General features: G+C 41.0%; 2 protein-coding genes across 4 annotated transcripts in view; one reads left to right on the top strand and one right to left on the bottom strand.

The window, feature by feature from the left end:
• ckmt1b.S (creatine kinase, mitochondrial 1B S homeolog) overlaps positions 1-26,601 on the top strand; it is a 47,743-nt gene that overhangs the window by 2,514 nt on the left and 18,628 nt on the right. Inside the window, exon 1 of one of the 2 annotated variants that reach the window (XM_018254071.2) lies at positions 15,233-15,337. The exons of the other annotated variant lie outside the window; for it this stretch is intronic. The gene's annotated coding sequence lies outside the window, so the exon portion shown is untranslated. Of the gene's footprint in view, positions 1-15,232; positions 15,338-26,601 lie in introns of those variants that run through there. 2 annotated transcript variants of the gene reach the window in all.
• LOC121402154 lies at positions 18,409-25,844 on the bottom strand. 2 transcript variants are annotated; one of them, XR_005966623.1, is made up of 2 exons: positions 18,766-25,844; positions 18,409-18,520 (listed from the first exon to the last, which is right to left on the bottom strand). XR_005966623.1 is itself a non-coding variant. In XM_041588264.1 (2 exons), exon 2 carries the CDS (start codon positions 24,904-24,906, stop codon positions 19,069-19,071), a length of 5,838 nt encoding a protein of 1,945 aa, XP_041444198.1. In that variant the 5' UTR covers positions 24,907-25,313; positions 25,559-25,844; the 3' UTR covers positions 18,409-19,068. The 2 variants fall into 2 exon arrangements, 1 of the variants encoding a protein (XP_041444198.1); XM_041588264.1 differs by having other exon boundaries at positions 18,409-25,313; positions 25,559-25,844.

Below are 26,601 nucleotides of genomic sequence, written 5' to 3'. Positions count from 1 at the left end.
AATGCTGTGTTTTTTTTGACAGAGGACTCAGATCAGTGTTACTTTGAGGGTTTACTGGTGTATTCTTATAGACTTTTCTGATAAAGCTTACTTAATTTTATCCTTTTCTTCTCCTTTAAATCTGTTGAACAACATCCAGCACCACCACAACTGAAAAACTGCTAGAGGGCATTGATCGGCAGTGTGGGTATACAGATAGAGACCTGGCTATTATCCCAATAAATTCTCCACGGTTTTCTGATTTTCTAAGCGGATTTACAAATTCTAAATCTGCTATAGATGGAAGAAGGTCACATATGTTCTATAGGAATACTTATCTTCCTATATTTCCCTTACATCTTGATCTATTTAATCAAATATAAACTTGGGAATTATTTTAAAAAAAAACATCTGTCTGGGCTATACCAAGAAATCATTTGTGAGAGCCAGCACTCCACCTGTATAAACTGTATATACACAGAGACATTCTCATGCTCTCTCTCATTACTATTTAAATTCTATATTATTAAATGATTTCTACTACAGACAGGGCCGGAACTAGGGGTAGGCAGAGAAGGCGCCGGCTAACTTTTAAGTGGATTTTTTTTCTTTTGTTTTTTTTCTTTTGTTTGGTTTGCTTGGCCTTTAATAGTTTTCAATTTTATAAACTGCTTGTTTCAACTCCTTTTTGGCTCCTGCTGGCACAATTACATATTTGGGGGCAATATTGTGGATTTTTGGATGCTGCTGGCACAAGTACATATTTGGGGCAATATTGTGGATTTTTTGGATGCTGCTGGCACAGGTACAGATTGGGTGTAATATGACGGATTTTTTGGATGCTGCTGGCACAAGTACATATTTGGGGCAATATTGTGGATTTTTGGACGCTGCTGGCACAGATACAGATTGGGGGCAATATGACGGATTTTTTGGATGCTGCTGGCACAAGTACATATTTGGGGCAATATTGTGGATTTTTTGGATGCTGCTGGCACAGGTACAGATTGGGGGCAATATGACGGATTTTCTGGATGCTGCTGGCACAAATACATATTTGGGGCAATATTGTGGATTTTTTGGATGCTGCTGGCACAGGTACAGATTGGGGGCAATATGACGGATTTTCTGGATGCTGCTGGCACAAATACATATTTGGGGCAATATTGTGGATTTTTTGGATGCTGCTGGCACAGGTACAGATTGGGGGTAATATGACGGATTTTTTGGATGCTGCTGGCACAAGTACATATTTGGGGCAATATTGTGGATTTTTGGACGCTGCTGGCACAGGTACAGATTGGGGGCAATATGACGGATTTTCTGGATGCTGCTGGCACAAATACATATTTGGGGCAATATTGTGGATTTTTTGGATGCTGCTGGCACAGGTACAGATTGGGGGTAATATGACGGATTTTTTGGATGCTGCTGGCACAAGTACATATTTGGGGCAATATTGTGGATTTTTGGATGCTGCTGGCACAGGTACAGATTCGGGGCAATATGAGGAATTGGCTGCTGCTGGCTCAGGTACATAGGGCAATATGGTGGCTGCTGGCACACGTACACAGATGTTTGGGGCAATATGATGGATTTTTTGCTCCTGCACAGATACAAATTAGGGACAATATGATGGTTTTTTTTGGCTGCTGCTGGTATAGGTACAGATTGGGGGTAGCAATATAATGGATATTTTGGCTTATGCTGGCATGGGTAGAATTGGGGGCAATATGATATGTACCGGTACAGGTACATTGGGCAATATGATGGCTGCTGGCACAGGTTCAGGGGACAATATGAATGGTAAGGTGAGAAATAGTAATGCAGGAGCAGGTGGGGGAGGGGCATTGCTTGAAGCCCTTACCTAGGGTGCCAATATACCTTGGCCCGGCCCTGACTTCAGACAGCTGTCAGTGCAAGCACTTGTGTTTATGCATGGGTGTATACTGGCATGTTTCCTTCATTTGACACCATTCCGACTTTGTACTGAATAGCCAGTAAGTTTCTTAAAGTTTTCAGATTTGTAGCCAGTCTGTACATACAGTGCCACGCATTGCATCCAGACCTTAGCGAAGTCTCAGAGCTCTTTGCTAAAAGGTCGGTGTCCATAGGGATATGTCACTTACTAATGCAAGCTCAGTCAGGAACTATGAACACACAGAGAATGTTGTATCATGAACAGCGGGCAACACACGAAATTCTCAGCAAACCTCTGATCACTGACCTGCCTTCTTCGCGTTGATCAGCCTACCCCAACTATACGAGAGGAGGGGTGTACACCAATAGGAAAAAGCCCCCTCACAATAACAGCCAATGAGAGCGGTACGGAGGTCGGACACGGAAGCCAGTTTTTCAGCTGCACATTTGAGTCAACAGCGACCTGTAGCTGAGAGCCTAATGCGCATGCGCGAAGCTGTGATTATAAACCCTGTATTGAGCAGTGTTTCACCATAAATCAAGATTATCCTTGAGGATATAGTTTGTTTCTGAATATAAACGCCCTATACTGTTAGTTGCCTTAAAAGAAAAATAAGACACTGCCTGTAAATTGTAGTCGCGTGCCTGAGACATAGGAAAGTAAGTTTCTGTAGTATGATTTTAATACAGGTATTCTGGCCCAAATTATGATTCCATAATTCCCCTTAAACAGTAAAACATTGAACAAAAGTTAAAGAAACAGTAACATCAAAAAATTAAAGGAGTGACAATGTATTAACAATGTGATGACAATGTGTATTCTGTGCCTTTATTCTCCTTTTTCAGCTTTGAATGGCTGCCCCCATGGCTACACAGAAGCTTGTTTATATAAACTATAGTAAAGTTTCTGAAGCAAACACACCAGGTTGTAGCAATACAGATCAACAGAATATTATATTTTCATTACTTTCAAACACTTTCATTTTTTGGTGTTACTGTTCCTTTAAAGAGGAATTCAACTCTGCTAACTAATAAAAAACCCTACCCTCCATAGTCCCCCCTCCCTGCTCCCCCCCCTGCATAGGTGTTTACACCTGTAAATGCACCTAAGCCTGTAATTGCAGAGTCAGTGCAGCAGAGCTCATGGGCGCCATCTTCAGCTCTTTGGTAATATTCGGTAAGTAAGCTCCATATCGGCACATGCGCAGTTGGAGCAGTCTTCCGCTTCATTATAACTGCGCATGTGGCGAAAGTGACAAAAATTTCCAAAGCGTCGGAAGAAGACCCAAAGATCACCGAAACGCCAGAAGGTGGCGCCCGTCAGCTCTGCTGCGCTGACTCTGCAACGAGGGGAAATTACAGGCTATGGGGCTATGGGGGGGTTGAATTTTCCTTTAAATCAAAATGAGGTGCTTAATTAACTGTAGACCAGTCCTTCAGTTGTAATGCTGGCTACCAGACATTTTCTTGATCTCCTGAGAAAGTTATCCAATGCAATTTTACAGAAGTGTATTCAGTTAAGTTTATGATCATGACGTTGCTAAGTCACCATACAACTTCAAGGTAAACCTAGTGGTTTTGACTGTTTACCTCTGGTCTAGGGATGCACAAATCTACTATTTTGGTATTCAGCTGAATCTTGAATCAAATCTAAAGCATTAGGACAAGGAATGCTTAAAAAGAACCCTTGTTCTTGTGATATCCTTGTTGGTCTACCCAGAGGTCATCTGATTGTAAGGGTTTTCCGATTCAGTTTGTCACCTCTGATGAAGTGCATATTTGGGTGAAATGTGTAAGGAGGGCAGAGCATGTAGGCCATGTGGCACAAAGCTGTACCTTTAGTCATTTGGTATGGTATGCATTTTTGTTTGAATATTTAATTATCTGTAACCATTTATTCTTTTTATGTGCAATACTGCAAAACTATTGTTTAATTTATTTCCATAAATCCAAATCCTTCTGAAAAAGGCTTAAATTTGACCAGATCCTATACATCTGTTAATCTGGCCATAGCTACTCTGGTCATAGTTAGGGCTGTCAGTGCCAACCAGCCAGTGATGGATCATGAGCTCTTCCACACCTTCTCCATACTTTTTTCTTGCCATCATTCTGGTAGAGGTTGATCTTGGTTTCATCTGTCCAAAGAATGTTTTTCCAGAACTGTGCTTGGTTTTTTTTAGATGTTTTTCTAGTTTGTTTAGTCCAATCTAGCCTTTCTATTCTTGATGCTTATGAGTGGCTTGCATCTTGCAGTGCACCCTCTGTATTTACTTTCATGCAGTCTTCCCTTTATGGTAGACTTACATATCATAAGCCTACCTTCTGGAGAGTGTTGTTCACTTGTTTGGCTGTTTCTCTTCACCATGGAAATCATTCTGCGATCATCCACCACTGTTGTCTTCCGTGGACGTCCAGGTCTTTTTGCGTTGCTGAGTTTACAAGTGCTTTCTTTCTTTCTCAGGATGTACCAAACTGTAGATTTTGCCACTTCTAATATTGTAACAATTTCTCAGATGTATTTTTTCTGTTTTGGTAACTTACGGATGGCTTGTTTCACCTGCATGGAGAGCTCCTGTCACAACTCACCCTGGTGGTCTAGAGCAGGGGTCCCCAACCTTTTTTTACCTGTGAGCCACATTCAAATGTAAAAAGAGTTGGGGAGCAACACAAGAATAAAAAACTCCCGTGGGGTGCAAAACAAGGGCTGTGATTGGCTATTTGGTAGCCCCTATGTGGACTGGTAGCCTACAGGAGGCTCTACTTGACACTATACTTAGTTTTTATGCAACCAAAACTTGCTTTCAAGCTTGGAATTCAAAAATAAGCACCTGCTTTAAGGACCCTGAGAGCAACATCCAAGGGGTTGGAGAGCAACATGTTGCTCGCGAGCTACTGGTTGGGGACCACTGGTCTAGAGCATTCTTTCTATTTATGGGTGATGATTATGGTATTTAAAGTGGCAGTTTGTATTTTTTCATTGCCTGTTATAAGATCATTTTTGGTGATTTCCTGGTGCTTCTGAACCTGTATTCTGTCTGATTTCTGATACCTGTTGTGACCCCTGCCTGTTTTGACGATCCCGACTTCTGAAATCCTGACCCTGCCTGGTAACCGACTCTTCTATATCCAAAAAACATATTTATTGTTACACTTTTTGATACACATTTGAAATGTTTTTAAACTGCTACTATTTGGCTATGCAAAATGAATTTCTAAATGGCGACACTGATGAGGATATGCAAAATGAATTTCTAAAATGCGACACTGATGAGAAGCAAAATATTTTAAATATTGTACAATTTGCACATGGAAGCAAGCAATTGGACACTATATTTAAACACTGGAATTAGACATTTTATTGTTACAATTTTTTTGATACACATTTGAAATGTTTTTAAATTGCTACTATGTATGTTTTTATCCATGAACTTAATTAGTCACAATGTGAATACCAATGGCACTGATTGGGAGAGATGTTTGGAATTAAGTGAGCCTCCCCCCTCTTAACACTATTTAAGGATTGTTTATAACACGTTTTTGTAAACTTGATAAAGGGCTGGAAAAGCTCGAAACGTCGCTTAGCTTGAGGCACGAATAAAGTACCAATTTTTTCACCACAATCGGAGTGCTGCTGAAGTATTTTCTTGTACGACTCTTCTATATCCGTATCCCTCCTGATTTGACCCTTGCCTGTCTGACTCAGCTTGTACTCTGCCTGCCCCGACCCGGCCTGATTTGACTACACTTTCTGCTTACGCCTTGTACTGTGATCTTCTGCCAAAAAGACTTTTGCTTTACCTTTGCTTGTCCAGAACCCTTCGCTTGGCACCTCTTTTAATAAGACGGCATCCTATTAGCCGAGGGCTCCTCCCGAGGTGAAAATCGGCTGTTAAAGGCAGAAGCAAGAGCCGAGAACACGGTGCTTAGCATTGGTTCTGGATTTAGGGTGCCGAGCGTGACAACTCCTTTGACCGCATGTTGTCTCAGCAGTATCTGTGAAATATTAGCAACTATTATATCAATTCTAACAGCTGCCTTTATGAAACTCAGTGATTCTGGTCAGCAGGGACAAAGTTAACAAATGTACCAACAAAATGTATCAATTTAGAAGGGTTAAAGAGTTGTCAACCCCCCCTCCTCCCAGAGCTGCTTTAGGTGAAAAATGTAACTTTACACTTCAATATTAGAAAAACAGTCACATATAGAAAATAGAAAGTAATTGGGAAAAGCCTTTATTTCTGGTGAACTGTCTGAAACCAACTGAACTGAAAAAAGTGTTTGAAGGTGAACACTAGTCAAAGCTGGGGCCAGTAGTACAGTACAAGTATACAAGTATACTGCTAATGTTATTGTGAAAGTGGACCATAATGTCCCATGCTCCAGTATCAGGGTTTGGTTACATAAAAAAGTTCCTGTCTTCAGTTTTTTGTTGTGACACATAAGGTAGGAATTATACCTATAGTTTACTTTAATATGACTTAAGTATATATTTATGGAAGTTCTTTTGGGAGTCAGGCACTATAACCTATAGATGTCATCACATCATTGAGTAAAGTTCTGTAACTTGATCCAGATGTTATTCTACACAGTGACTGATACATTCAACAAACCTTCTTTCACATAAGGAGTAGTTTTCCTTTGATGTCCTTCTGATGTCCTTCCTCCTCCTCTCTGTTCTGTCCCTGAAAATGTAATTTAATAAAAAGGCCATCAAGCAATTAATATATCTAGTAACAAACTCAGTATTAATGTGTAAGTTACCTTTTATGACAATGATATGGGGACTGGTGATAAGGGGATTGCAACAGCTACTGAGTACTTATAACGGCTGCAAGGTGAAAACACAAAATATCAGAATATGATGCAGTAGAATTTGTAACAATGTGTTCTGCATTGAAATGTAAATTCAAGTACCTCTTGAATAGGATTCCCTAGAAATGCCACAGCCAACTGGCAACGAGACCTTGTGAATAAAACAACAAAACCAGGCTGCATCAGACCTAGTTTCTTTAAATGGTTAATTCAGTGGACTGGATAAAAAAGGCTTCTGAGAAAACACTGGCAGTCTGTGAGAGACACTCTAGCTTTAGCACACATGCTGCTTGTACTGTATCTCCTTATTTGATAAGATGATAAACAAAGTATTTTACTATATCAATTATGTTGCAGAAAAGACGTTGTTATACATCACTAAATACATATGAATAATTAAAGGGACAGTACACCCCCTAGTTCAACATGAGTACAATAAATACCGCTTGTGCTGAATATATTGCCTATTTTTATTAGAAGGGTCTATGTTTTTTGGTATTTCTTGAGGTGAACAGGGCAAACAGGGAAATTGAACCTATTGTATGTTTAGTCCTTGTGAGGCAAATAATTTGATAGTATCAAATCTACCTAATAGATCAATCTACCTTGAAATAACCAAACATGGAGTAGCTTCAGTTTCCCTGCTTGTCATATTTAATGTAACAAATAACAAAAATCAAATTTTTTTATGATTAAAATTATAGGCAAAAAGTATGTTTAACACAATCTAATTACAATGCCTTTTCAGGTCTGACACTAATGAATAGTAACTCAAGTAAGCAGCAGATGGCAGTACAGAGTAACTTAGCAGGACTGCTCCAGAATTCTTACCTCTCATAAAGATTTTGATGCTGTACAGTGTGCTTGGGATATGTAACTGTCTGGCCAAAAAATATACAGAAAAGTGTCACTCTCTAATGTTAAGTTTCACTGGTCAGGCAATTATACTGCAGCTGGGTGAAAACACACTTTATGACTCTTCCCTGAATTCCTGAAGATGTATTTAGAAATGCAGCGTAAAGCCCAATTTTCAAATGCAAATTGCTGGGTCTTTTAGGAACAATGCAGCATTTTTCTCCATAATTTAATCATAATAGTAGGTGCTTGTAACTTATGACTTATGAGGGTTCCGTTACATCTACAGCAAGGGATGCATGTGATGCACAGCCCTTTAGGGGCCATACATAAAGCTCCTTAGAGACTTAAACAAAGAACTTGCACCCCTACCCACTGTAATTCCACACTCTGCTATGCGCCTTGCATTTGATAGAAAGTCTAGCACAAGGAGGAGTGCAGGCATCAGAAGTTAAAGTGAGCCTTGTACTTGAAACTTTCCCTGAGCCCTCATTTCATTTAAATCTCTTTAACAATTCAACATGTGCCACTTATAAAACAGGGCTGCAAGTATGTACAGTATATAATTCAGTGCTCTTCTATGTGTCATTTATTTTAAAGAAGCGAAGGGGTAAATGGTCAGCTTCCAGAAGTATATGTCAAAACTGCAATGTTATATGAAAAACCTGTGCAGTGAAACCTAGCAATGTAATTACATATATATACCTTTTGAAATCAGTGCAACCAAAAGGGACTGTTCTTTATACTGTACTATTGGCACCTAAGGGCAATGGCAACAACATGTCAGCTTTCGTTGAGCTGGAATATGCACAGGGAGCACAACTCTTTCTCATACTATCACGCCATATGCCATTCCCCTAAGGTTGTAAAAGTGTTTCATGTCTGAACTTTAGAATTGTTACTGAATCAGTAAGGTTTCAAATGAATCTCTATCTCCACCTCTTATTGCCTCAGTGGCAATGTGTAATGTTGATTTTTCTGCCTCAGTCAGTTCCAAAGGTCACAGCTAAGGCTACGTGAAGAGCTGCACATACAGCTGTCTTGGCAGTGCACCTTAAAGGAAAACGCCAACTATCATAATAAAAAATAAAATTTTGCCTATTTCTTTAATGATTTGCTTTCATTTAAAGCATTTCATAATGCATAGTAAATCATTTCAAAAGCCTCACCCAATCTCTATAACAGCATGTTCCCTCTTGTAGCATCCACATGGAAGCCTAGCTCCTTCTGCTACATGCCGTTTCGTTGATACCCTAATTGGTGAGTGCTGCAAGCCCTTTAGTATGTACAGTATGTATAGTTAGGTCCATAAATCTTTGGACAGAGACAACTTTTCTAATTTTGGTTCAGTACATGCTCAATTGGGTTCAGATAAGGTGACTCCCATTCAAGAATATTCCATTTCTTTGCTTTAATAAACTCTTGGGTTGCTTTGGCTGTATGTTTTGGGTCATTGTCCATCTGTATTATGAAACGCCTCACAATAAATAAGACTGCATTTAGCTGGATTTGAGCAGACAGTATGTCTCTGAACACCTCAGAGTTAATTCGGCTGCTTCTGTCCTGTGTCACATCATGGATAAACATTAGTGTCCCAGTGCCACTGGCAGCCATGCACGCCCAAGCCATCACACTGCCTCCGCCATGTTTTATAGATGATGTGGTATGCTTTGGATCATGAGCTGTTCCACACCTTCTCCATACTTTTTTCTTGCCATCATTCTGGTAGAGGTTGATCTTGGTTTCATCTATCCAAAGAATGTTTTTGCAGAACTGTGCTGGGTTTTTTTTAGATTTTTTTTTAGATTTTTTTTTAGCAAAGTCCAATCTAGTCTTTCTATTCTAGATGCTTATGAGTGGCTTGAACCTTGCAGTGCACCCTCTGTATTTACTTTCATGCAGTCTTCTCTTTATGGTAGACTTGGATATCGATACACCTACCTCCTGGAGAGTGTTGTTCACTTGTTTGGCTGTTGTGAAGCGGTTTCTCTTCACCAGGGAAATTATTCTGCGATCATCCACCACTGTTGTCTTCTGTGGACGTCCAGGACTTTTTGTGTTGCTGAGTTCACCAGTGCCTTCTTTCTTTCTCAGGATGTAATAAACTGTCGATTTTGCCACTTCTAATATTGTAGCAATTTCTTGGATGTTTTTTTTTCTGTTTTTGCAGCTTAAGGATGGAGCCTCTGAATGAAACTTTTTTCAGTTCTGTTGTTTTCAGAAAACTATATTATATTTTTTACCGTTCCAAGTTTAAAGTTCAATGTCCCTGTCTCTACTGTTCCAATGTGGCAGCTCAGTGATCCAGGCGCAGATTCTGAACTGTTACAATTTGCTACACTTAGTTGATACATTTCTCAGCAGTATATGTGGAATATTAGCAACTATTGTATCAATTCTAACAGCTGCCTTTAATAATTCTCAGGTATTCTGCTCAGCAGGGACAAAGATAAGAAATGTATCAACTATCAAGGGGTTATTTATTAAAGTCTGATTTTTTCTGGTCAGACTTTAAAGGGAAAAAACACAATTTTTTTGAATGAAAAAAAAACGTAATTTTTTTGTGATTTATTAAACTCCAATGGTGTTAAAAGTCTGAATAAAAAATTACTCCAACTCAGACCTGTCGTGTTTATGTAGAAAAGTCTGTGTGGATTTGGTCGGAGTAGTTTTCAGAAAATAGTGAGAATTTTTTAGATTTTGATAAATAACCCCCTAAATTTATAGTTCAGAGCAAATTTCCCCCCTGCCAATGCTGCCTCAGAATGGCATAAGAAGACGAAAAATTAAACGTTACCTTCAATATTAGAAAAACCGTTGCAAATAGAAAATAGAAATTGGAAAAAGTTTTTATTTTTGGTGAACTGTCTGAAACGAATTGAACTAAAAAAAATGTTGGAAGGTGAACAACCCCTTTAATAGAAAAAAAGGTTCAATACAATGATAAAACAAAATATATAAATGAAATATAGTTACATTCAAGTTTATGCACTGAGACAAGAAGAAGCTTACAGTCTAAGTACTAAGTAATGCCCCCCCCAATATATATTATATCTATCTGATACTCGACTTCTGCATGAAGAGAGAATGAAGAGAGAGAGAGATCCTGAGAGGGGCAGAGTAAAGGGAAACTTGATTATCAGAAAAAACATCAGTATTAATTAATTATACAGTATTTAGAAAGTTTTTTTTTTATCAGTATGATAAAGTATGAAATATATTCAATTTGTATTTTAATTTGTTACATTTTCAGTTTCACGATGGTTCCCCCTTAAATAAAAAGGAAGGTATAAGACCTATGGAACAAGATGCAAGTACAAAGGACCAATGAAACAAAAAAAAACTTCAGAGTTTGTTGCAAAAGTGAAACAAAAAACAAGGGGGCTCAGGGAGTATTTTCTGTCTGCGGGGATAGGAATCTGTTTGTGGATGGAATGTAGAAAGTCAGCAAGGGTACAGGATATGCTTTACTATGTTCTACTGTGCACAGCAGAGCAAGGATTTTCTTTAAGATTTCAGTCAACGAAGGTGACATGGAACTGCACTGGAAGTCCCTGTCCCTTTCGGGTGTTAAATCTTTCAAAAGCCAGAATAGGTCACAATCCATTCTGATACTATATAGAACGAAACATTTTTTTTACTGAAATGGATCACTATTTACTTATCCCCAGGGTGCAAGTGCTAGAGCACTAATGTTTGCAAGAATGAACACTTAAGTGCTCACTTAACAAGTACTTGCACCTGGACTGCATCTTGCGGCGGATAGATAATTTGGTCTCTTTGCTCCAAACTGGAGTGCATACTTTGCACACTAGGTTCTCTTAAATCACCCCTAATGTATTTTGATCTATGCTCTCTTCTTTAGGTGTGGAGAAAAGATGGAGCTGGAGCTGGAAATCAGCCCCTACACTGGCATTAGCCTCCTGTCTGTACCTGGAACAATTGTGTCAGCCCAAGTGCAGACACACACACAGCTGATTTCACAGCTGGGCCACAGTTGTACACAAATGCCCCGAGTGCAGACAGGACAAGAGGCTAATGCCAAATTAGAGGCTTGTGGTAGGGGCCTTAGGGCTCAACTCCACTGTGCGTCGTCATCAGATCCGATGCAATGAGAGGAAGCGGATGCGAGGAGACTGATGCGGCGAATATAAAGTAAGTAATAGAAATGTCGGACCTTGTCACTGCGTGCATCTGACACGACACGACCATCGGATGAAGACAAAACGTGCATCGTTCGCATCCAACAGTCGTGTCGGATGCACGCAGTGACAAGGTCCGACATTACTATTACTTACTTTATATTCGCTGCATCAGTCTCCTCGCATCCGCTTCCTCTCATCGCATCAGATCTGATGAAGACGCACCGTCAGACATTGCAGATCTCAGCCTGTAGAGAACACAGGTAGAGAATCTGCTCCTCCACTGCTTGATGTGCCTGCACTCAAATACATTGCTTTGACTCAGGTGCAGGCAGAGGCATTGGATTTCAGCAAAAATGCAAAATCTTGTGTTTTGGTGCCAGATCAAAATCGGTCATATCTGTCTGCACTCAAGCCAAGGCAATGTATTCAGATGCAAGCACATGGAGCATCGCAGGTGCAGATTCTCAGTCTGCATTTCTCAGAAGGCCTAGATCAGCATTTTCTGGCACTACCCTTACAAGAAATGCCAGTGGTTGATCTTAAATCTTTGGAGCAAGCTGCACCAGTGACATTATCTAAACAGTGTATCAGGGATTAATGAAGCTTATTTCTTATTTATGCTGTTGAAATCATGGACACAAAACTGATAATGGGCAAATAAATTAGTAGATTGTTTAGTAGATCTTTCCAGACAACATGTCTGCGTAATAGTGTTGACAGAACCTTGGATATAGTACTTGATGGCAGTTAAACAATAGCATGAATACAACAGCAGAAAGTTATCACCAGGTAAACACTAATTCAACCAAAGGATGTTTCAAGATTTTATTTTGTTCATTGACTAAAATATCATGTTTATCTGAAAAAACCTAACTATCCCTGTTTTCATATTGACAGAAATAAGTTTGCTTAGTTCAGCAGCAAACACTGGTCAAATGAGGATTTCTGAGCTCAATGATCAGGCTTATTTATTGATAGGCCCTAAGGAAAAATATTCTAAGCAAAATAGGGGGGATGTAGTTAAAAATTGCTAGCAATGTTTAAAAAAGAGTTTTTGCAAATGTTTAATGCTGCTCACAATGTTAAATCATTTGCTGGTGAATATTATCACTAACACCTGCTCTGGAGTTTCATTAAATATTTTGTCGCAAAATACCCTTAACAATTGCAAAATTGTATTACATACACTGCGCATGTTTGCAAAAGCCATTTGTTCACAAACTTTGCAATGAAGTCTTTGGGGTAAGATGCAAACAATGGAAATCTTGGTCGCTAACATTCTCAAAGGTGTTTGGGAATTTTTTTTTTGCACTAAAGAAACATATCACATTCCCCCAAAGATGTCCTCTTATCTGTCCTCTTATTAAGACCTGTCTTTTAGATAAGAAGCATAGTTTACAAAAATTAGAAATGTTTGCAGAATTGAGTTTTCACAAAGCAGTTATAAAAATAATAAGCAATAAGCCCTCTTACATTTTATATCACTATGATGTATGCTGGGAAGTAAGTGCACAGCTCAGTACATCCATACATCAATTCCTATTTGCTGCAGTGATCAAAATGTGGTTCATAATGGATATCAATGCTGGCCTCTTGGCTAAAATCAAGTGTAGTACCTTTGGAAACACTTAAGGTGGCCATACACGGGCCGATAAAAGCTGCCGACAGACCAAGTCGGCAGCTTATTGGCCCGTGTATGGGGGCCCCCGACGGGCTTCCCCGATCGAGATCTGGCCGAAAGTCGGCCAGATCTCGATCGGATGGGGTTAAAAATCCCGTCGGATCGCGGCCGCATCTGTTCGTTGATGCGGTCCCGCGATCCGACCGCCCGTTTGGCGAACGCTAGGATCCGATCGTTGGGCCCTAGGGCCCACGATCGGATCAGCCCGATATTGCCCACCTCAAGGTGGGCATATCGGAGGTAGATCCGCTCGTTTGGCGACATCGCCAAACGAGCGGATCTATCCGTGTATGGCCACCTTTAGTCCTCTGGCTGGCAAGATCAAGGAGGAGTATCTGTTCTTATGGTCCTATGTGAAGAACGGAGAAACACTTAGTCCTCTGGACTAGGCTGGCAAGCGGAAGCTTGATGAAAGCTGGGTTGCTGTGCTCCCATGAGGGAGGAACCTGATTTGCTTTTGAGTCAGGGGCAATGCACATGCACCTATGCCTAATCATGCTTCACTTCCTTTGCCTTGGCCATTAGGCGGGCGGGAAGTTATTTCTCCTTCCGGCTGCCAGCTGGAGCCTTACTAAAGGCAATCAATGGCCATACACTGCACACTCCAGCACCTTTTTTGTGTTTGGTTTGAGCACCCTGGATGGGATCATAGTCCTTTGGCTGGACCCCAGGCCATGACACTCCCTGGGGGAAGCTTCAGAAGAACCCAGGGTAGACGGGACTCCCGATAGCTTCGGCGAAGGGGAGTCCAAACGACCCCAAACCCCTTTGGGGGGGCAGGGATGGTGGGCCCTCCCTAGCTTTGGCAAAGGGGGACCCATCCGTTCAAGCTGTTCGCGGGCGGTAGCCTGGGACACTTGGGCAACGGAGCCCATGCTTTCGGGTAGGACTCGGAAGGATGATTCAATATCATCAATGCTGGTAATAACTGACAGAATACTCCTCAGTTGGCTTAAAGGGATACTGTCATGGGAAAAAAAAATTTTTTTGCAAAATGAATCAGTTAATAGTGCTGCTCCAGCAGAATTCTGCACTGAAATCCGTTTCTCAAAAGAGCAAACAGATTTATTTATATTCAATTTTGAAATCTGACACGGGGCTAGACATATTGTTAATTTCCCAGCTGCCCCAAGTCATCCAACCTACAGCACTCAAAATGTTTTTGAAATAAACTGCCAGCTCCCACTCAGAGTGTTGAGATGCACTGCAAAAATGTCCGGAGAGCTGCAGATTGAAGAGGTAAATATACTGAGCAGTTGCTGGGGGTGCAGGATTAAGGCAGGCCAAGCTGGGCCCCTACACATTTTCAGTATGTGTATAAAACAGTCACTAAATATAAATTGCTGGCCCCATTATCCAACCTACAGCTCTCAAAATATTTTTTAAATAACTCCCAGCTCCCACTCAGAGTTGGGATGCCCTGCAAAAATGGCTGGAGAGCTGCAAGAAGGGCAGCACTGATAACACATAAATTGTTAGCACCACATCCTTCCTTCCTATATTTCTTTTTCTATTTGTAAAGTTTTACTCTTCCTGCCGCACTCTTTTTGTGTGGGGCCCCATGGCAGCTTTCCCTATGAGGCTGTATTGGATTTGCATTTTACAAAATGAATGTCAAGTTTTCCAGTCATTACAAAGAGACAGTAAACAGATGAGGATGTTGTTTGCTAAACGCGACATGGCCTGGTGAATATGAATGGTGTGCTATGGGCAAATTTAATACTGCAAAGAAAATACAGTAGGCACAAAAGTCAAAACTCAGAGCCGGTAAAGTGTGATAAGAGTTGACAATGTGACAACGAGTGTACAGTGGGAGGGATTACAATCCACCTCAGATTACACATGAAAGGGTTCAGCTCTGGATTTAAAGGAGCCTCTTGAGCATCAGATCGGTGCAGATCAGCAGAGAAGCCACCTTCCATCCAGGCCAAGTCAGCACATACAGGTATGAAAGACGATTCATATTCAGCCAATTCTTGTGCATAGGCACAACTTTGATAACCAGTGCTTCTATTCAGGCAAGTGTTACCTTACAGAAAGGGTGCATTGATTTGGCTTTAGATTTTATTTTTAATCATTTTTTCTCTGTATTTTATCTATGGGGTCACATATAAGAAGACTGAATTGGTTATCATTTTATAACTGCATTTTTTTTTTTATAAACCCTGCTTTTGGTCATATTTTTGACCAAGGGACATAAACTCGGTCTCAGTGACCCGTCTACTTTCAGCTAATGGCACAGAAAAGTGGCACAAACAGGCACTCCAGGGTGGCATCGGCTAAACGTATTTTGCATATGCAGCTCCGTGTTTTAACCCATGGTTAAGGTATTAGAATTAAAGGATATTTCAGTTCATTCTGTTTTTATGAATTTCATAATTCCCTTGCTATATTCTTTCAGCAGCATTTTTTCACTATTCCATATATATTTATATATACTGTATATAGTTTCTAGCTCTGACAGTGCAATTATTTTTCATGATTTCTTACAACCCATTTTCGGCTTCAGTTATCTGGACTTAATAATATGCCCTTGGTTTTCTAAAGGTTCTTACTCCAAAAATATATATACCTTATAAACTGTACACAGAGGGTAATTGATACCCTACTTAAATATATACACAGTATATATATATATATATATATATATATATATATATATATATATATATATATATATATATATATATATATATATATATATATATATATATATCGTAGATGTACAAGTCATGATATAAGGCTACAAGCCAAGTTAGAGCAAGGTGACTTTCAATATGCTTTTGAAAAGGCATAGCTTGTAATATACCTAATGCATTATTTCTATTTAAATGTACAATGTTTCATTTATTGTATGGTGGCAAATCTCTACATAAGCCGGATGCCTTTTTTTGCATATTTTTTTATGTGTGGAAACACCCACTCTCTTTACTTCGGCTGTCTCATTCTATATTTAACAAAGCGTTCAAAAAAGTTAATTTTTAATTTTAGATTTCTCGTTATTAAAGCTTAATTTATATATATAATTAATATATATACAGTATATATATTTTTTGTGTGTGTGAGTGTGTACTACTATGAAAGAACAGATAAGAAGAGACCACCAACATTTAAATACTTTTATTTAAAAATTGAATTCATTTTTCCAATTTGCTTGGGCTAATATAAGAATGATATAACAATACAGGCTAGGGAAAGTTCCAGACAAGGGTGTGTCTGGTTACTGATTAATCTACCACACAGACCTCTGCTGATTCCATCATTCCTGGTTTGTGTGCGAACCTCAGACACTCCTAGCCCCAGACTTCATTCAATAATCTTCCTTTTTCCTTCTAGAATCTCAGAAATGAATTTGCTATGGGATAACACATGTTACTTTTTCAAACTATGTCACCTTTCTAGTTAATACAATGATTTTAAGTATGTACTAGGTGTACAACTCACCTTTATACACTGATTTGCTACTCTTAGACCAGGGTGCGGCTGTTTAAGAGGTTTGAATTGGTGAATGTATTATATTTTGTAGTTAGAGCCCCAGTGTCTCAATGCAAAATTTGTTATTAAATCTTCTCCTTCTGTGTGCTGGTAATACATGGGCTGATTTAAGAACAAAGGGTCTAAATTGAACAAGTGCAGTCTCTGTCCAATCAAATCTTTGCTTTCATTTTCCAACTTTCAGTAGACAGTTTGAAGCAAATTGCTATTTGGTTGCTAGTGGCAACTGTACCTGTTCAATTTAGCACCTGTGTTCATAAATCAGCCGTGTATTTAGGAAAGTATGTGACCCACCAGCATGTGATTTCATCATTTCCCATTCATTGTGTACTGGATGCTTACGTGGCATTGGAAAAGTGCATAATCTATAAAAGTGTTCCAGCAATATGTGTGTCTCTGTCCTAGGGCCCTGGTATAACCATCAGAAATTGAAACTTTATAAGCATAAACAGGATTATAACCATTATGCATACCTCCTAACTTTCCCATTTTTTTGGGGCACACCCGTTTTTGATTGGTACCGGATTGGTACTGTAATGTCTCGACTTTCTGTTTGATCTCCACCACTGAACAGCTAGAAAAAGACATAAAGTTTCTAAAATGTAGTTGGCTTTTGGCAGAGAGCCCAGAATATGTGGCAAGTGCACTTAGATACTTTTGTAACAATTTAAGATAAGCAAAGAAACAATTGTAACAATTTAAAGGGTAATTCACCTTCATTAGCAAAACTGTAATAACATAAAAACCACAGAAATGTGTTCAAACTTTTCATAACCTGCAAAATGTAGTAAAATGAACATGGTAATTAGGGGGTGATCAAAAAATTTTTGCCACGCTACGCACGGCTAATTTTTTTTGTCCCTCTTTCTATTTCCAAAATGTTGGGAGGTATGCATTATGTGACTGTGCAAGTTTACTTTGCTGCAAAGTCTTAAACTTAACGTTTACCTTTTGTTATGTTGGTGCAACTGTCATATTTCTGCTACAGGCCTTTATATTTGTCTGTGTTTGGAATCATTTAACTTTAACATAGTATGTATTATAAGATATAAATGGAGTAAACATTAAAACAAATAATGGCAATGTGCTTTGTGCAGTGTAATAATGTACAAGATATAAGATATTTGATTAAATTGCAAACAGGAATTGAGCATTGTGAATTTTTAAGACCAGCTTAAAAATGGCATTTTTGAGTGAAATAACTTGTTTTTTAAGTAACACATTTTATTATATACACTGCACACTGGTGCAAATCTGAAATGGCATTTTTTCCAGTTGGTGGTTGTGTCACTTTGGAAGCATATATTAAATACAATTGCCAATTGTCAGGGAATGGGGCAGGATGAGGTTTGGTTCATAGAGCAGCAATTAATTCTTCATTTCTATGGTTTGTAATTCAGAAGTATAAATAAAAACGAATACTAACTAACAATATCTGTGTTCTGCCTTCATACACGTTCTCACAGTGTGCAATCCAACATTCAGCTTAACCATCACTGTCTTCCAAATAAGCAGACTGTCTTGTAATCTAACTTGTTTATTGATAACAGGTTGTTTGACTGTAAGTGGTCAGTTGCAATTAGTAAACAGGAGCATCGACGTAGGTGTGCCGATGTATGTTCATGTGGTAAAACTATAAAGATACAAATGGTTTGTATAAGTATATAGCAAAAACATATGAATAACATATACAGCAGCATTCATTCTAAATCAGCATGTCTGAACATATTACATAGCACAAGCACATGTTGAAGATGGCTGACAACCTATAAGGCCGCATGACTGGCTATCTACTAGAGTAACAACTACTAAGTGCAGATTAGAACTATAAAAACATCACTAAAGAACAGACTATCCTGAGACTTGTATAATTCTTACCAGATATGCTGGCTGTGGGGTAGTGGAGATTTAAGAAGCAGGAATGCTAGGAGAGCTATGCAAATGTGCTGTAAACAGTATGGTGGCTCCCTTCTCCTTCCCAGAATGCACTAGCCACCCACAATGCACTGTAGTTGCATAATTAAGAACTTTATTTATACAAATGTAAGAAACATAGGTTGCAGTGGATTTCTACTGCCGCTAGATGGCGCTGTTACGTAACTAGCTATACAGATTCTAGCTTGTTGAAGTAGTAATGATTCTTCAACCCTTGATGTGGGGCAGAACACTCCCCGTCTGGCGTCAACGGACGTCACTATTTGTCTTCTCAGGTGAAAACAACAACACGAGCTCTGTTGTTGGTCTGAGGAATAGTTTGCACTCGCCAAGCTTACAAATTTTGACCTCGGCCTTACGTACATTCCCATCCTTGCTTGGAAACGTGTTGGTGATGAGGCCCAGTGGCCACTCGTTCCGATGTGATTGGTGGTCTTTCATGAGCACGACATCCCCAGGTCTGATGTTCGGCTTGTTAGTTTGCCACTTCCTTCTCGACTGCAAGGTAGAGACATACTCTTTTCTCCATTTGTCCCAGAAGACATTAGAAAGACTTTGCACCTGCCTCCATTGACGTCTATACAGGTCTTTTTCAGTAAATTCTCCAGATGGAGCACTCAGGGTGCTGGTCTTCTGTGTGAGTAACATGGCAGGGGTAAGGATCGTCAAATCTTCAGGGTCACTGGAAAGGGTAGTCAACGGTCTTGCGTTCATGATGGCTGAGACTTCTGCCAAGAATGTGACCAGACTTTCGTGTGTGAGTCTCGTACTCCCTACCTGCGAGAAGATGGAATCCAAGATTTTCCTTGCTATCCCTATCATCCTTTCCCAGACGCCGCCCATGTGGGAGGAATGCGGTGGATTAAAGGTCCATGTGCATCCTTGCTCATTTAGGTATCTGTCCACCTTGGCCGTATCCAAATTGGAAGGAATTTGGAGTTCTTTTACTGCTCCAACGAAATTTGTGCCTCTATCTGAACGAATACATTTCACAGGTCCTCTAATGGCGATAAACCGTCGGAATGCATTTATGAAGCTGGAAGCATCCATAGATTCGATCACTTCTATATGGACTGCCCTACTGGACATGCAAGTAAACATGACTGCCCAACGCTTTGCACCGGTGTGAACACCTCTTGTGTGCCTCGTAGCCACTGACCAAGGGCCGAATACGTCTAAGCCAACGTTAGTGAAGGGAGGATCTGTGCTGAGTCTTTCAGCTGGGAGACTGGCCATTTTTGGGTTCTGAGACCCACCACGAAGTTTGCGACAGGTAATGCAGTTGAAAATGACCTGGCTTACACGTCTCTTCGCTCCAACAATCCATAGTCCAGCGGCTCGTAGATTCCCTTCGGTAAACATTCGGCCTTGGTGTTTTGTTTGAAGATGGTGATGTCGTATGAGTAGGGTCGCGACATGGTGATGTCCCGGAATTACTATAGGGTGTTTTTCTCTGAAGTCTACTTTGGCTTCCTGAAGGCGGCCTCCTATTCTCATCAACCCACCTTGGTCAATGACGGGATCAAGTCTTCTCAAAGCGCTGTCTTTAGAGACTGTTTGGCCTTTCCTGAGGTATTCTATCTCCTTAGTGTAACATTCATGTTGAATTGTGTGGATTATTATGTCCTTGGACCTCTCCAGATTGGAAGCTGTAAAGGCGCTCTTGCAGTGATGCCAACCTTTACAAGGTTTCTGACTCACAGGTAATGTAGATGTGTAGGACTTAGCTATATGAATCAAGATGGCTATCGCACGGACCAGAGACATCCAGGTGGAGAACCTGCTGAAACGATGGGATTCGAGTTGACGATCTGAAGTCACTGTGTTAAGAACAGACACTTCAGGTCGGATCTCCTCATCTGCGTCTGGGTCTATCAATTCAAATGTGTCACATCCGATGTTGCAAGCCGTTGAACGGTACAGGAACGCAGGACCTGTGAACCATGTTGTGGCTTTCAGGTGGCAGGCTGCGACGGATCTGGTTGCGTAGTCTGCGGGATTATGTTGTGTAGGCACATAGTGCCACTGTTGAGGACTAGTGGATCTCCTGATCCTCAGCACTCGATTGGAGACATAGACATAAAAGCGTCTAATTTCGTTGCAGATATATCCTAGGACTACCTTGCTGTCCGTGTGGAATTCGACTTCTTCGATTTCTAGGCCCATTCCTGAAGTTATAAGTTCAGCCAACTCTACCGCAAGCACAGCAGCGCAGAGCTCCAGTCTGGGTATCGTGTGTTCACGGAGAGGTGTCAGTTTGGCCCGACTCATGACGAACCCTACATGGCATTGTTCTTTGGCATCAATGGTCTTCAGGTATGCTACAGCAGCAATTGCCTTGATTGAAGCATCGCAGAAGATATGTAGCTTTTGCATCTTGACTTCTGTAGATGGTATGGAAGCATAGGGTCGTGTCACATGAAGGCTGGTCAAAGCTTCAAGAGACTTTTTCCAACTTGTCCACAGGTCCTTTTTCTCTGTGGGAAGCGGATCATCCCAATCGGACATCTCTGTGGTGAGGTCTCTTAACATAATTTTGCCTTGGATGGTGACAGGTGTTACAAATCCCAGAGGATCGTACAAGCTGTTTATTGTAGATAGAACTCCTCTGCGTGTGAAGGGCTTTTCTTCTTTGTTGATCTGGAAGGTAAAGGTGTCTGCCTTCAAATCCCAGAGCAAACCGAGACTCCGTTGCATGGGAAGGGAATCGGTGTCAAGATCCAAGTCCTTAAGGTCGCTTGCATGGTCTTGGTTTGAGAAGGCTTCCATTAACTCACGGCTGTTGGAGGCAATTTTGTGTAACCTCAGATTAGACAAAGCTAGCATCTCTTGAGTCCTTTTTAAGAGACTGATTGCCGACTCATTCGTGGGTGTGGATTTCAAGCAGTCGTCCACATAGAAATCTTTCTCTACAAAGGATCTGGCATCTGACCCATACTTCGCTTCACCCTCTTGAGCTGAAAGTCTGAGACCATAGATAGCGACTGCAGGTGAAGGGCTGTTTCCGAAGATGTGCACCCTCATTCGGTACTCTACGATGTCTTCGTTAGGGTCATTGTTGCGGTACCAGAAGAACCTCAAGTAATTTCTGTGTTCCTCCTTGACAAGGAAGCAGTGGAACATCTGTTGTATGTCGGCCATGAATGCTATGGAATCTTTACGGAAACGCAGAAGTACCTCTAGAAGTCGGTTGTTGAGGTCTGGACCAGACAGTAAGACATCGTTTAGTGATAAGCCTTTGCACCTGGCACTTGAGTCGAACACTACTCGTATCTGGCCTGGCTTTTTAGGATGATATACGCCGAATGTGGGTAAGTACCAACGCTCCTCTGAGTCTCGGAGCGCGGGTGCCATTTCTGCGTGGTTGTTCTGGAATATTCTTTCCATGAAGGTAAAGAAATGTTCTTTCATCTCTGGTGTCTTCTGAAGTTTGTGCTTGAGGGAGATAAATCTGTTATAGACAAGTTCTTTGTTGTCAGGTAAGCGTTGTCTCTTGAGTCTAAATGGTAAAGGCGCGACCCAGCTTTTTGACTTGTCCTTTGTCATTCCTTGATTCATGATCTCCAAGAACAGTCTGTCTTCTATGGACATTGCGACCTTGTTGTCTTCTCTTGACCTATGGAAAACTGTACACCCTAAGTGATCTCGTTCACCATCACAGGCGTGGTCTTCGCTGGAAGGATCCATGAAGGGACAAGGGACAGGATCTCTATGAGGCAATTCTTTTATCAGGAAACTGTTCTGACATGGTTGGAATAAGGAAGGACGTCTACTTTCAAGTGTGTTGGTGAGCATGCTGTTGACAGAGATCGGCTTGTGTGCTCCTCCTAGACAGACGTCTCCTATGATGACCCACCCTAGGTCAAGTCTCTGGGCGTATGGAGCGTTTTGGGAACCGTTAATCTGTCCTCTAGCCTTGTGAACACGTAGTATGTCTCTTCCTAGGAGTAAGGCTATTGGTGCTTCTGGATCCAGTTCTGGTATCTGGTGAGCTATACGCTTCAGGTGGGGGTGGTATGCTGCTACTTCTGGTGTAGGTATCTCAGAACGGTTGTCAGGAATTTGGTTGCACTCCAGTATGGTTGGCAGTGACAAGCAGGTCTGCCCGTCTATGGACTCTACCTTGTATCCCGTTGCCTTCCTCCCCGCCGTCTCCACTGTACCTGCACATGTCCTTAAGGAGTAGGGAGAACCAGGTCCTATGATGTTGAAGGTGTCAAAAAAGGTGGATTTTGCTAAAGACCGGTTGCTTTGATCGTCTAAGATTGCGTATGCCTTGATCGCCTTATCTCTGTGACTGGCCGGGTAAACTCTGACAAGGCAGATTTTCGAGCAGGACTTTCCTCCTACCACTCCTTTACAGATTTCGGTACACTGAGAAGTGACTACTGTATTGGTTTTGTTAGTGTCTATCTGCTTCTTTTCATGATCCTCTGTTTGGTGCACTGCCTGAGAGGGTGGTCCAGGGTGTAAAGCCGTATTGTGTTCTGTGCTACCACATTCTGAGCATGACACACTGACCTCACAGTTCCTGGCAAAGTGCGATGTTGTAGTGCAGCACCTGAAGCAGATGTTGTTGTCTTTGAGGAACTCTTTCCGGTCTTCTAAAGTCTTTTCTCTGAAGGCTCTGCATTTTAGTAAAGAATGTGGTTTCTTGTGCAGGGGGCATTCTTTGTTAAGATCTCTGTGTCCGTTCCCTTCTTGAGAAGACTTAGACGGCTTGTATGGAGAACCTGTGGAGGCAATGTTAGTTTTATGGACTGCCACTGGTGTTTTATGAGGTCTGACACCAGGGGTAGTGGGGCATGACATTGTGAGATCAAAACTGGGATCATTTCTGATTCTTGCCTGTTCACTGACAAAGTTTACAAACACCTCGAAGGGGGGAAATGGTACATTATGAACCCGTTTATAAGTAGAACCATGTGTGACCCACTTCTCTTGTAGGTTATGAGGGAGTTTTTGAACAATAGGATTGACCCCTCTGGCGGTGTCTAGGAAAGCTAGCCCTGGTAGATCTCCTTCTTCTTGAGCAACCTGTACCTCTCTTAACAAGTCACTGAGCTCTCTGAGCTTCTGGTAACCCCTACCCACTATTCTGGGAAAGTTATCAATCCTTTTGAACAAAGCATTTTCAATGGCTTCTATGGACCCGTAACACTCATCAAGTCTTTCCCACACCATCTTTAGGCCTCTGTCAGGATAGTTTATGTTAATGTCTCTGATTCTTTTGGCGTGTTCAACTGACTCGCTTCCAAGCCACTTTACCAGGAGGTCTAACTCTTCCTGATGGGAAAGGTCTAAGTCTCTTATGGCGTTTTGGAAGGAGGCTCGCCATGACCTGTAGTTCTCAGCCTGATCGGTGAACTTTGTAAGTCCCTTGGTAACCAGCTCCCGTTTAGCATAGAACTTAGCAAAGTCCATGATGGCCCAGTTAGCATTAGTACAATCCGGTGTGCTGTTATGCTGCACGTGTGGTGTATTACCATACCTCTTAAGAGCTTCTGGCTTAGAGCAGTCAGTATAATGCCGTTCTGATGCAAAAGGTGTCCCTTTAATTCGGGGCAAAGGTGGTAGTCTCTGCTCCATAGGGCGGTAGTTGTCAGCATCGTTTGGTCGCATATCGTCCTGCCTAAGGTACTGTGGTTCAAGGTAGGATCTTTGGCACTCTTTATAAGCTGGCTGATGTCCTGGCTCATAGTTGCCCTCTGTCTTGGGGTGTTGGTGGACGTATTCTGAGACACGCTGGGCTGGATCTTGTTCATCTAGGTCTGGCCCAAGTACTCGGCTGTGTTTCTCAGATCCGGAAAACTCCAGGGCTTCCAGGTATTCTGCTTTGGCTATTGCGGCTGCCGCTTCCTTCTCTGCGGCTAGTCTTTCTAGCGACGCTTGCAGATCTACTCGTTCCTTTTCTAATGATGCCCTCTCTTTCTTTAGTTGCATCTCTTGTGCAGCGAAGGAAGACTTTACTTTTGCAGCTTCAGCTTCTGCACGTGCGAGAGCAGCCATTTCTTTTATGGAGGATTTGCTAGAGCAGCTTGCTCGTGATCTGGTTTTGTATGATGATGCTCGGCTAACAGACATTGTGCCTGTTCTGCCGGCCGCTTAATGTCTCTTTGTGGACTCAGTCTATATAGGACCGGGCTTCAGCGTGGTCTGGATCGTGTTGAGCTGCACTCTCACTTCTTGTCACTGACCGTGTGGCAGACGCTGCAATCGTATACGCAGAACCGCGTGTGTGATGGCAGCTCCGTTTGGTCACATCCACTATCGTTGCTGACCAGCATCTGTTTTACTGTTCTGCCTTCATACACGTTCTCACAGTGTGCAATCCAACATTCAGCTTAACCATCACTGTCTTCCAAATAAGCAGACTGTCTTGTAATCTAACTTGTTTATTGATAACAGGTTGTTTGACTGTAAGTGGTCAGTTGCAATTAGTAAACAGGAGCATCGACGTAGGTGTGCCGATGTATGTTCATGTGGTAAAACTATAAAGATACAAATGGTTTGTATAAGTATATAGCAAAAACATATGAATAACATATACAGCAGCATTCATTCTAAATCAGCATGTCTGAACATATTACATAGCACAAGCACATGTTGAAGATGGCTGACAACCTATAAGGCCGCATGACTGGCTATCTACTAGAGTAACAACTACTAAGTGCAGATTAGAACTATAAAAACATCACTAAAGAACAGACTATCCTGAGACTTGTATAATTCTTACCAGATATGCTGGCTGTGGGGTAGTGGAGATTTAAGAAGCAGGAATGCTAGGAGAGCTATGCAAATGTGCTGTAAACAGTATGGTGGCTCCCTTCTCCTTCCCAGAATGCACTAGCCACCCACAATGCACTGTAGTTGCATAATTAAGAACTTTATTTATACAAATGTAAGAAACATAGGTTGCAGTGGATTTCTACTGCCGCTAGATGGCGCTGTTACGTAACTAGCTATACAGATTCTAGCTTGTTGAAGTAGTAATGATTCTTCAACCCTTGATGTGGGGCAGAACAATCTGGAATTCATTTGGTTTCTTGGATCACTGACTTGTAGACATAAAGAATAGTAAAACAAATACCTTTAAAACTACATTATAATTAAGACTAATTATTTTTACCTCCTTAATAGAGTAGGTTCAATGGCAGTTTCCATACACATTCATACATTCGAAAACACAGATGAAAGGACTAAAATATCACATGAACATATACTGTATTTAAATCAAATGTACAGAAGGATATTATGTACATTAAAAGGGAATTTTAATTATCATTGCATGCATTAGTTAATCATTACTGTATCCACAGGTAAATGTATATTTGACAATCTAGGGGGTTGGTCACTGAGCTGGACCTTGAAAACTCAATATTCCATCTTGCAGATGGATTTATGTTTTTGCATTTAATGTATGTGGACACATACAATTGTTGTCCTTACAATTGCAAGAAAATATTTCTTAATTGGCTGTCTGGAATATCACTTTATTAGTTAACAAGAGAGCTGACTGCATTCAGTGGTGCCAGACATATTGCACTTATCTACTAGAGACTGTAATGGGTAATAAACCAGATAGTCACACTGGTTAACCAAACAAAGAGAATTACATTAGCTACAGAAAACAGAAGACTTTGGCTAATCCCAGACAATATTTGTTAAACTGGCCAAATTAAATACTTTCTTGAGGACAGGGGAACAATGGGGGCAAACAAGAATGGATGCAATTCATTTAGCCTTTTAATTAGTCCTGTCACTGTGATTGTCTGGAAA

The sequence above is a fragment of the Xenopus laevis genome, chromosome 3S (assembly GCF_017654675.1).
Source record: "Xenopus laevis strain J_2021 chromosome 3S, Xenopus_laevis_v10.1, whole genome shotgun sequence".
Classification (NCBI taxonomy): Eukaryota; Metazoa; Chordata; class Amphibia; order Anura; family Pipidae; genus Xenopus; species Xenopus laevis.
Note: the sequence above shows the minus strand (reverse complement) of the source record. Positions and strands in the feature narration are given on the sequence as shown.

Coding starts and splice junctions, on each gene's coding strand:
- LOC121402154 (XM_041588264.1), bottom strand. CDS start 24,906: ATGTCTGTTAGCCGAGCATCATCATACAAAACCAGATCACGAGCAAGC.